A 13,155-nucleotide genomic window follows, 5' to 3' on the forward strand; every position below is an offset into this window, starting at 1 on the left:
GAAGTCAAACGAGTTCAGGTTCCTGGAACACCAAAGGGAAGCAACTCTGCACAGCAAATTCAATACAGAATAAATTCATTTAAATCTAATTAAAGCAGTTAATTAATTTAAAAGTTCCAACATAAATAATGTCAGAATAACAGTATGGACAAAGTACTCAGCTTCAGTAGGAGCCACAGCACTGAAGCCAAACAGCTGAATGGCAATAGTCGCTTTAGATTAATTGATATTCCTCCTATTCTGGGCTTATCTTTGCACTGTTTTATTTTCACTTAAGTTTTATCACAATAGCCAGGTACCTGTCTCGTAACTGTGTGCACTTCAAAAGTCTACATAGACAAAGCTTATCCAGTCATGCTGGCTGATATTTGGAGCCTGTTCTCAACACAAGCCAAGATCACCCACAATGCAATGTCTGACTTTGTGCCAAATCGTGATGTTCCCACCAGAACAATTAGCAACAAGACGCAATGATAGAGAGCGCCTGAAGCTGTCTCCTCTCACAGATGAACTGTGGGTAATTAAAGCTTAATCTTTAGCTTGTACAGGCTCCCTGTAAATAATGTTAATATATGAAGGCATGTTTGACTTGAAGGAATTACGCGTGTCTTGCATTGTTGAGTGAATCCAGTATAGACTCGCAAGGTCTTTAAGGACATACGTGATGACTGATGTGTTAGGTCATTACAAGAATTTCACCATGGTTAGCCAGTGCATGGCATCCGTAACGCCCTGTATTTCCAGGGTCCACATGTCAACAGGGTCAACAGTCATATTTCATTGCTAATTCCTTGCAAGATTTAAACGTCAGAGAGTTTGATCAATGAAATATATTTTCACTAAATTGTTCACAAAATTAAACTGGAGCCACTTGAGGTTTAAAGTTGAAATAAGGAGAATAATTAGTGATGTTTCTGCTATAAAACTAATCAGGACTCACTTAGGTTTTGTGTTAGATTGAGAGTACTCAGTGATGCTTTTCACATACCATATCACCTTACAAATAAATACTGGAATGGCAAAGTTGCAAACTGAAGAGTTATCACTTGGCCATTTTGTTACTTTGCCTGCTCTTTCTACCATACTTGCTTGCTCATTAAGATCTTCTGTTAAACCTGACACCGTGTGTTGGTGCTTTCAGAAAGATGTGCTGTTAAACCTGACACCATATGCTGGTGCTTTCAGTAAGAGCTGCTGTTAAACCTGATGCCGTGTGCTGGTGCTTTCAGTAAGATCTGCTGGTGCTTTCAGTAAGATCTGCTGTTAAACCTGGCATCATGTACTAGTGCTTTCAGTAAACCACAACTCAGCTGGTCACAAACAGCTCTTGACTGTGGAGCTGGGTGACAGACTTGATGGCGGAACATCATACAAAACAGCATAGGATATAATGCATAATGTAAACTGCTGATGTAAACCGTCCAGACTTAACTCCTCACAAGCCACATGTGCTATGCTGGAATACTGACAGTCCAGTGTATTGTGCACAATGCCACCTTCCAGAAATAAAGGATATCTGTAGATATTTTTGCTGACTGGAAACATGGACCTTAGTCAAAATATCTATTTCAGCAAATTTTATAACTTCCTCTTATGCAAGTAGTATCCCAAGGCTGGGAGACTCCTGCCCAAGATTAGTTCCACAGTAGTAAGTTACTATCACTAAAGTCAGTTATCTCTCTTTCTAACTCTGACCTTGGCCTTCAACATGACTTTCAAAATAGACCAGAAGTAAACAGTAATTAGTCCCTATTAACCACAGGAGACACATATCATCAATCAGGAGTCAGCAAAATTATTTATATGGATGATATGTGATGAAAAATGTTGTTGAAACAAAAAGCAAGTTAAGCCCTTTGGTTGAGTTTGCAAGCTTATGACTGATGCAAATGGAATTTCAGACTTAACAGCCAAAAATATGGTAGTCATTACAAATGAAAGTTTACAGTTTGGGCAAATTACATAATTGTCACTTCTAACCATAAAAGACAGGACAAGTTTTCATGGTCTTGAAAGGGGAAGCACCAGGTAGATTATCCAACGTCATCCACTTAGCATGCAGGGTTATGTCTCCTTGTTACTGTCACTAGTACCTTACATACATGGAACTTCACTTCAAGATTTTAGAGGCATGAGTTATTTTCATATTTTGGGCAATCGAACATGGGTCTTCAGTGTGACAGTGTGTGGGTCTTCAGTGTGCAGCAAAACAACCAATGTCCAGAACCTACTCTGTTGACAATCAAGCCATCCTCCATCAAACTACTTATCAAATGTGCCACCATGATGCCAATGACTGACTGACTGACATAGGTAAAGAGCAACCTTGAATGGCTACTATGGTAACGTGAACATAAAGCATCAAGGGTTATCTCACCTTGTTAGCGTTTCCACTCCTCTCTCCTTGTACTGCATTTCAGCCCGTATCTGTTCAAGTTCATTTTTAAGTCGAGCCACACTTTTCCGTGCCAGACAAATGTCCGACTTGAGGAGGTCAGGGTCATACTTCGTACTGCCCACACTGGAATTGGAATTTACTGAAAGAAGAAATCAATATCAACTGAAGAATGATTTTTTTCAACAATATTCGACTCAATCAACTGAATACTTTTATGATAGAAAGCCTTGAAATTATGGTATAATAAACCCATTCGATAAATCTGGCATAAATAAATAAATTAAACATGCAAAAATGAGCTGTTTTTTCCAAGTCTGTTTAGACTGGGGTTTCTCCAAAACATATTTTGCACAATATGACAATTTGTGCAACTAAGTTTAAAACACTATTCATGCACAATTTCCACAGCAGTTTTAGTGAGTGAAATTACGTCTTAAACAATCACTGTCAGTTCAGCTTGTGAAATATGAGGTATAGGAAATATTTATTATGGTTCTCATGACAACAATTTTTATTCCCAATACATTACATTAACACACAGAGACAGACCTGGCTCCTAATCCCTATTTAATACAACAGACTGCCATTAATCAAGCAGTGGCTGGTGATGACCACACCTATGAAACTGTGGCATGGACTGAAAGTGATTCATTTCCATTTGTCACAGGACATTCATTAACTCACTAAACTCACTACCAGCTTGCCAACATATGTTAAGGAACTGATATTCGATAAAAAATATTAGCTTTTAGCAATATTTCCATTCCCATGACTGGGGACGCCAGAAAAGGACTTCATACATTGTACCCATGAGAGGAAACAAAAACAGGTGAGTTAACACTTTAACCAGTAGGCTACCCTACCGTCCTTCCAAAAGATAGACAAGACATAAATTTATGTTTGATTCGACTCCACCACATTTTTTCCAAAATCAGTTACTAGAGGATGCTGAGTTAGTCGTTAGTGAAACAAGAACACAGAGTCGCAAAGCCATTAATCTCCCCTGAAAGCTGACGCCACTTTCAGTAGAGTTTCCACTGTTACATCAATCTGCCATTTAAGCAGGTAAAAGCTCATAGTGGCAGTGGAAGCACAGATACCTGGCACACTCCGGCCTAAATAGACTACTTTGCGATTCACTGGTCAAGAATGTAGCCCTTATCTGTTCAGCTACTCTCCATAAGCTAGTGGAGAATACTGTTTTGTTTCACATTTTCAACCTCACAAGATGCTAGACTTCTACATGCCAAATATCCAGACGGGTGCAAGTCAGTAATGTCTGGTAGTATTGTAATCTTTACATATATGTTTTCACTGCACAATAAGGTCTGTTTCGATGGGGAAGAACCACTGTAGGGGATTATGAAATGGAAGAGAAGTAGAGGGAGAAGGGGAGCGGGGAATGGGTTTCAGCAGTTGAGAAGAGAGGAGGAGGGAGTTGGAAATCGAGTCTGGGGGGGGTGGAGGGTAAAGTAGGTTGAGGCAGGACCTGAGGGACAAATTGTCACAGTAAATGGGTGGGGGTAAGAGAGTAAGGAGATGAAAGAAGGGACACGACTCAGAAGAGAGTGGTGGGTGAGAGCGTCTTATAGATGAAAGGGCAGAGGAGAAACAGTCAGAAGAGTGAATTTAGTTATGCACAACTTTTAGCAACATTCCAGCAATATCATGGCAGGGGACACCAGAAATGGGCTTTCTCATTGCACTCATGTGGGGAATCGAACCCACGTCTTCAGTGTAATTTGTAAATGCTTTACACAATAGGCTACACCACCATCCCGAAAGTTGGTAGAGAAAGAGTTGGAAGAGGAGAAGGGAGAGTCAACAAATGATGGGGAGGGAGAAAGAGTGAGTTAGTTTAGTTTTACACTGCTTTTTAGTAATATTCCAGCAAAATCATAGCGGTAGACACCAGAAAATGGACTTTACACATTGTACCCATGTTGGGAATCAAACCTGGGTCTTTGGCGTGACGAGCGAACGCTTTAACCACTAGGCTACCCCACCACCCGGAGGGGGAAAGAATTATAAGAGGGACGTGGAAGACGTGGTAGGAGGCAGGCAGTCATAATAAGTGGTTGACAAAGAGTTTATCAGGCCAAACTTGCTTCCCTTAGTGCAACAATACAGTAAGTTGGATTTGACTTGAGTATCAGTATCCAAGGGTATCAGTGACCATGACTCCTGAAATCCTCAAGGCAAGAGTACCCCATACAGTGATTGTAGGAACCAGGAAATGGTCAACATGTACTATCATATTTCTGTGCTGCTGTGTTTGCACTCAGCAAGGCAGACAGTACATTCTAGCACTGCCTGATGGTATGTGTGCTGTAGTCGACACATCTCCCCGTGTCCCCCTTCACTCAGACCTCCCACTCACAAAGTCACAGCACCCACTGTGACAAATTCCACATGCTTCCTCAAAAGTCTTCAAAATGACTTTCAAAATATTGATCATCCTTCTGAAAACAAAGAGCCAAAATACTTTGCTTGAATCTTCTACGTTTCAATATTTGTACCTGAATATAATCTCTAACACCAAAGCCTCACATGTGATACTTAACCATGTTTTTGGATGCAATTCTTCAATTACGTATCTATGATCTTCACCATCAAAATCTAAGGGGCTAAAGAGAAACATAACATATTTCTAAAAAAACCCTAAAATTTCAACACATGCTCAGGTATCCTCCTTGAGACTCAAAAGATAATGTTAAAACACATGTTATTCATCACTTGAACATAATAATCTTTCCTATTTAGAAATTCCAACACCCATTTATCCCCTAGTCCCTAAGAGCAACTTCCAGAGAAAGCGTTTAACCTAACATTTCAAAGTCTGCCAAGCAATTGAGAAATCGGAAGAGGCTTGTCGCAATTATGTGGAATGTATGCAATTAAGCGGGCATTGTAGTGTCAGTATCCTGATTGGCTGTCCTGAAGGACTAGACCCTCTTAGATAGGTCAGCTAGCGCCAACATCAAAACCTTGTGCAAAGATGGGATCACTTGCAGGTCTCAATTCATTTCTATTACATGTAATTCAAAAATGAAATCCCTTGAAAATATATTTTACATAATTCTTTCAAGTAAAAATAACATAAACAAAAATCATTTTCAATCTGATATATCTTTAGCATAATTCTCGGGTCATTTTCAATTGTTAAAATACAAAAAAATAAAATCGGTCAGCTCAATAAAATTATTTTATTCATAAGCATCTATTTAATCAAACTGAGAATCTTAATCATTCTTTAAATATTTTTTCTCCATTTCAATCTACAATATAATGATATAACTAAAGTGACTGAGTTTGGTTTTACGCTGCTTTTAGCAATATTCCAGCAACATCACAGTTGGGACACCAGAAATGGGCACACACATATGTAACTAAAAGCATACTCAAAATCTTAACATTTTTCTCTATTTCAGTCACCAAAGAAATTATGTAACTGATAAAGATGAACCCAAACAATCAACAATAATTAGCTTAAGAATCTAAATGAAACATCACTGATGCCAATAACTTGAGTGTATGAATATTCATGCATTAGACTTCTATCATGTCCCACAACATCAATTCTTAAGGCAACACACCTTTGTGTTGGAACAGACCAAGCCAAGCGAGTCTGCAGTTCCGTCATGGTATTTAAGTCTTAAGACAGTTGTCATTAATTATCCACAGAGGCTCTAGTGATATGTGATGCAACACAATGGCAATGTGTGTGAATTGCCCTGCAGTGCTACAATAGCTATGAGACAGTGGAAGGAGACACAGCGCCATACAGTCTGATAGACTGTTACTGTTGACACTGCTTTTGAATAATACAGACCCTAACATCTGGAAGAACAATTTCAGGAAAAATTTGCAGAAACTTAACAAAAGGAAAGGTTTTTATTCATTGTAATCGTTTGGTTCCTTCTTGAACTTAAGACCCACTTGAATTATAAACATGCATGAATTATGTTTCTGTCCCCCACACAGAATAATGCATACATTTTCTGAACACACTTTCACCCAAAAGGATGCCATTATTTATTAACTGGCCATTTTTTTCATGGTAGAATAATTGCATGTTTAATTTTGGCACACATGATGACAATCACCAGGATGGTGTTAGACTGGGAAACATGTTGGTAATATGCCTCCTTCTTCCATAGCACAGAGGCCTAACCAGTTTATGATCTCCAGTCGTTTTATATAATGCATTGTTGTGCATAAGATCTTTCTATGGTTGCATAATAGATTTAAATAGAAATTTATGATACTTTAGTTGTTTTAATATCCTCTGTCAACAGGTTATGTATTTTTTCCTTCTTTTAATGTAGAACAGGTTCTGGTCACTTTTAGGCTGACATATTGATGGTATCTCTTTTTAACTACTTGCTAAATTAGTCTGTAAACTTTATGTGGTAACATGAAATCTTGCTCATAAACATTAGGAAATGTGGACTTAAAAACGAATCAATCTTATTCCTGTGTATTCCAAGTTAAAACTGTTCCCTGGCACCCAATACCAGTCATTACACACAGAAAACAATGCAAATGTTGCATAACAAGCACTATTTCATCAACATTCTGCCCCTGGGTATATTCTCTCTCATAGTCTGAAACTAAATCTGCAGCATTACAAAATCAAAACTCAGAGAATTTTCTCTGAGCGTATTTGTCCTGACAACTATCTTCTCCAACAGCTGAAGCCACCAGCTCACAACCCTCCTCTAGGCAACAATATCAGGAAATCCAATAATCTTGCATTAAGACAAATTCTGATCTTGTTCTACAGAACAGGTGGCTTTGCGTCAGAACATGCCACCTGGCTAGTACAACACACCACTGCTAATAATAAGGCTTATGGAACCATACCACACTGCAATAACATAACATTATTACATCGATTGAGCAATACAGTTAATTACATGATGAACAGGTGTTCCTGACAGCTATTTCGAATTTTTTTTTAACTATTGCTTTATACATTACTTTAAAAGCAGGTTAAAACTGCATTCCTAGAAGCATATAACTTCTGAAAACATGCAATTCTTGATTTCAATTTTTTTTATTATCACTCTAATAAATTACTTTACAACCAGGTTAGAATTGCATCCCTGGATGCATATTATTATTTTGAAAACATGCTATTTGATAGCATTCTTGATTGTGAGTCTCAAATCCGACATCTCTAAAATGGCCAAGTTACACAGAAATGGAGGAATTGTCTTTTGGTTTTTTTCAAAAAGAGGACTTAACCACAAGTCAACCTTGACCCCCAAATATTTTGGCAAACTGCATCAAGAATGTACATGTGGCAGAAGATATAACTCACTCATTCTATCTTACACAGACATACACATAAAATGTTAATCCCAAATAATCAACCATTCAGACCAGGCAATTACAAAGCAATGCATTGCATCTTGAGAGACTTATCTGATTAATAACATTTTTAACAGACTTGGCTTCCTAAACCCTTTGGTCTCATTACGGCTGCCCAATATTAATGAATCCAAGAATATAAATCCATGACTAGCCAGCAGTAGGATATAAATACCCACAAAAGCAATGCCAGAGCTTAAGCCAGCTTGGCCACCCAGCCCCCTGAAGCAAGTGACTGCCAGAAGAATTGGCCTCTGAGAACTATGGTAAACCAAGCGAAAATATAGTTTTTCATCCATTAGCACATTCCAGTAATAGTCGAGATAGCAGTAGCATCTTTCCATTAACCCTCCTGCCTCTGACCCCAAGCTCACTTCCAACAAACACTACAGGGGTTATCAGTGTTGAGATATGTGTAGGACTTGCTTCATAACAGTATCATCTCAATGGGTCTTTTCACCATTTAATGTGTGTTGGGGAAACCTCCTTGTGGTTAAAGAGAGGTAAAGATGCGACACTGCTAGAGTTAAAGTGATTGGATGTATCAGTGCTCAATAAACAGTCTGACACTTCCTACTAAAAGATAAGATGTTCTCAGGGAAACAGTATGTAGACTTTGTTGTGTCGGTGATCATCAACACGAGAGTTTGGATAAACTGATTTACATGGTATCATGCCACGTCAGTGAGAGAACACTAACTTAAACTACACTTCAGTAGCATTTTAATGAGTGAGTTTAGTTGAGCACCTCCTCAAACAATATTTTATTTATGTCATAGGATGTGTGCTTCATTTATTTCCTGACTTAATACCTTGGGTGTTGGGGGAGATTTGTTTGTCAGCATTAAAAGAATCCAAAAGAGTGTGTGCAACTATTGAATAGCCTGTGTGCATCCAGCAGGATTATCCTTGAAACACCTGACAAGAGGTACGGTGCATACGGGATACAGACCATGATTAGGGTAAATCTGAGATTCAAACCCTAGTAGAGAGTGTGATGTCCAGATCCATGAAGCTACCATGACAGACTGCTGGACCCACAGCCCCAAAACAGGGAGACAATAGAATATGTTCAAAAATATAAATACCATTAGCTGTACCACTCAGTATGTATGATATGCTTTGGAAGAGGGACCTAAAAAGAATCACTGTTTCTTAGAATCCTACCTTCACAATAAGAAATCTTCACAAACAGGAGAGGTAATGCAGAATTCCAGCTATATCTTTAATTAGTAACAGTCACAAAACCTGGTGTTAACAAAAAAAACAGAAACATATCCCAAGTTGATAAACACAACTTTGTTCAAGGGAAAAAACGACCAAAAAACGACATCACAGTCTGAGCTATAATAAAACATCCGAAACAAGGCTAATTTCCATGTCCATTATGGTGGCAAAGACACCAGTCTGAAGATACTGATGCCTCAGACCTCCCATTACCTATCCTTTCCGTAACATGGAACAAGCAAATGATGACTACAGTCCCTTGTTAAAGAAGTTAGATCTTACAGCAATGATACCAATCTGGCTAATAAAAACTCTCCATGGCAACTCTCCATGACAAAATACCCATGGCACCTCACAGAAAGTCTACCAAGTGGGTGAATTCCCTGCATAGCTGACCACATTTCTCTGTCCAGCAGTATCTGGTCTGACCAACACAGAACACCATCCATCACTGGCGGCTACAAGAATGTGCAACATAAGACCGAAATAGAAACCGCTTGTTTCTCTCCATGTATCATGTGGCTTGTTGACCTTATTATAGTCGGACATATTTTAGGTGAATTCTGGAGTAGGGAATACTCAGCATGGATAATGCTGTCTGTAGTCATATGTGAAGTTTACCGGCATAGGTTGGAAGAACAATATTATGCTCGTTTCAGGATGGTGTCGACTGCCATAGAGATTAGTCTAACACGTCTTCCTCACACTTCTGTTTGGCAAAGCCTGGATGTCATAATTAAAGAGACAGTTTCCTCATTAAACACAGCATGCTAAACAGGCAGTCTAGACAGACACCTGTTAAAGACAATGTGCAATAGCAGCAAACATGGATGGAAACTCGCACTGATTCCCTACCTAAGTGAAAACGTGAGCATTTCCTGGACCAAGAAATCACAATCTGTTTGGACGATTTCCCTAAATAACAAGACTCTTAAGCCGAGAAAACAGTTCAGAAGACGTCTAATACCGAATGAGCATTTCTCTCAACTTGAAATGATATTTTTCAAAAAAGAATAATTAAAAGACATGAAGCAGCTTTCCATGTAAGTAAATACAAAGCATTTGTTTCCATTATTTCTTAGGATCTTCCTTACTTATAAGTTGATAACCAGATATTGAAGCCCCTTCCTCTGCTACTGCTGGGCACATACATGGGAACTGTTAATACCCTGTAACTTGGGCAATGCTGGTTGTTTTCCTTCGTTATTTCCATGTATTTATAGCCTGGTGCAATTAAGTGCACTTAAGGCTTTCTGCTGTGTAACAAGGAAATAGTGTTGATGTGGCATAAAATTTCACAGAGAAATGTATAGACTTGGAATGCCTGTATTCTGTCATAATCAACAGATTTCAACTGAAACATTTATGTTAGGGTAGATGCTTTTCAGCCACATTCATCAATATTCCAACAAAATCATAGAGGTCCGTATGTAAACAAATGCAGGCCAAACAAACTAGTTACCAATACTCACTGCCATCAGAAAGGAACACACGCAATCAACATAGTCAAAGAGCTCTATCAACAAATCCACTGAGTATTTATTCTTACCTGGGCCCCCTTGCACAAAGCTACCTTAGCAATGAAATGATCATAACTCATGTACTTTAACATAACATACTAACATCGCACAAATACGATCACCATGTGCCAGTGGATCCTGTCCTCAGGCTGACGCTAGTCTGTTCAATATCTGAGTGAGTTAGGGTTTAAACAAGGCTCTGCATAGTATTTCAGTTAAAACATATTACAAAAGCAGTGAGTGAGTTTAGTTTCACGCCTCTTTTTAGCAACATTCCAGCTAAATCACAGCAGGGAAAACAAGATATAGGGTCATACATTGTAGCCTTGTGGGAGACTCAAACCCAGCAAAAGCATTAACCACTAACCTACCCCGCTGCCCATGAAAGCAGACGAATAAGGTTAATGGGTAAAGGTTTAAATGAAGGAGGCAGTGTTGAAAAACACAGCATTATAAATATTCTGGATGAACCAGGATTCCAACCTACAATTTGTCGCAGCCCAGCGACAGAACTGGGACACCAAATTGCAGACCACTAGATGACAGAGCCCATTCCCAGTATCTGTGGAAGAAGAATGGGTACTTACAGCTTGTTCTGGACGACTTCCATCCTGAGAGTGTCTCATTGAGGTGAAGGAACTCATCCTGGGCCAACATCAACCTCTGTTCCTTCACGGCATATATCTCCTTCTTGGCCTGGAAATAACACATAAACATAAATGATGCTTGGGTTGAGAATAGAATTTGAATTTATTACCTACATGGTTAATGTATGGGTAGTTGAATACTAATCTGAGGGCTGGTAGTAGTTGTTTTGGGAGAACTTTTTCAAATGCACCAGCACTCAGCAACATTCCACCTACATTACAGCAGCCTGCCTATACATTATTCAGACAATCCAGTAATTGACCATGTGAGCATTAATCCATGTGACCATGATGTGATGACCCACCATCATCCAGTATGACCACCTGATCCACTAAGTCAACTCAGAGGTCTCATTTTTGAGGGATCAGTGGCAGTATGAACGAAGTTAGTGAGTTTGGTTTCATGCCACTTTTAGCAATAGTCCATCAATTTCACAGCAAGGTACACACATAGTACCCATGACGAGAACTGAACCTGGCAAACACTTTAACCACTGAGCAAACACTTTAACCACTACGCTACCCCACCGCTCACATGAACATAGCCTCAAGAAGGTTGATGAATAAGGGGTATGAAGACGCCATGCATCCAGTCAATAACCCTTCTAGAATTGGGGGTACAGTTCTAACAAGTGCCCGAAACCAAGGGAGGCCTCTTACTACTGACAGCCATTACTGCCATCAACTGTGCAGAGAGCTGTATTCCATGTATCTTTAATACTTTCTCCCTTTCATTATCAATTTGTTCACCTTAGGGATGATCTTTGTAATCTAAATAAAAAAACTGTTCACCTAGACTAACAAGTAGCCTCTGAAAAGAACATATTTTACTGAAGAAACAAAATCTAGACTTGTTACATTTTGTAGACTTATGTGATCTTTCTTGGATATGTTTGTTTCAGGTTCTGTATTCAGTCTTAAAGTTTTATGAATCTCAGAAAACCATTTACACACTAAAACCATAACCAAGAGCAAGTGAGTGAGTGAAAGAATAAGACTGAGTGAGTGTTTTTACACTGCTTTTACAAATATTTCAGCAATACCAGGAGCGGGACATGAAAGCAAGACAAGTTATCAAAATTTCAACAAGATATACAAAACTATAATTGCCCATGTTCCCCTGGTGAGCAGCACAGCATGGCCGCCTGTCAGCCCAGCCATGTACTGGGAGACACATACATCACCAAATGTCAAGCCCACAAGACAGATGGGCACTAATCAATGGCAGGCTCTCACTTGTCCTGTGTTCTACACCCTACTGGAGGTTAGTCCATAATCACACCTCATCAAAACCAGTAATATCTCCATACACTTCCATCAGTGGATACGGCAAAGGTTACATCACGACAAACAAGCAAATTAATTTGATCACTTCCTCTTCAGTCACAGTATGTTAAAGTCCCATGTCACCAAATTTATCCATTTTGAGAATTCAGCAAAGTGAAAAAAAATGTGAACAACTTTGTGTAAAATGTCACCATTTTCAGCGAGTGATTGGCATGGCATGAGCGAGTGAGTGAGTGAGTGAGTTACAGCACACTTGCGAAATTTCGGCCATAATGAACAGTTACTTATGCCCGTCATCTAATTTTTTTGCTCTGTGGCAATGATGCAATCAGATATATATTCTCCTGCAAATAGGGGTACCTTAAATCTATGCCAACCAGTGGTTGAAATCATGAGCACAATGGCATAGATAAGGCACAAGGTACCTGGGAACATAATCCAGTCACAAATCCACTGCTGCTGACACTCTGAGGACCATGGATATAAGAAACCAACATTCAAATCCACAACCATCCCCCAAAATTTGAGCACACCACTGTGTTCTTGCACCATCGATATTCATACGTCCTCAAATGTTGTGTTTCTGTGTTTATGGTGTTTACAAGAACATCCAGGAAATAGTATGAAATTTATTTATGACAAAGAACTTCTCTTGCTATTTAAACGAATATCAACAAAATTATCAGCGTCATGTTTGAAA

At 39.0% G+C, this 13,155-nt stretch overlaps 1 protein-coding gene across 5 annotated transcripts in view; it reads right to left on the bottom strand.

Moving 5' to 3' along the window:
• Nucleotides 1-13,155, bottom strand: part of LOC137274078 (protein WWC2-like) — an 80,350-nt gene that overhangs the window by 44,217 nt on the left and 22,978 nt on the right. For all 5 annotated transcript variants that reach the window (XM_067807071.1, XM_067807069.1, XM_067807070.1 and 2 more), the window contains exons 4-5: nucleotides 11,109-11,217; nucleotides 2,378-2,537 (exon numbers count right to left, since the gene is read on the bottom strand). In XM_067807071.1, coding sequence (XP_067663172.1) covers nucleotides 2,378-2,537; nucleotides 11,109-11,217 — 269 coding nt within the window. The remainder of the gene's footprint in view (nucleotides 1-2,377; nucleotides 2,538-11,108; nucleotides 11,218-13,155) is intronic.

The sequence above is a fragment of the Haliotis asinina genome, chromosome 2, assembly GCF_037392515.1.
Source record: "Haliotis asinina isolate JCU_RB_2024 chromosome 2, JCU_Hal_asi_v2, whole genome shotgun sequence".
NCBI classification, from domain to species: Eukaryota; Metazoa; Mollusca; class Gastropoda; order Lepetellida; family Haliotidae; genus Haliotis; species Haliotis asinina.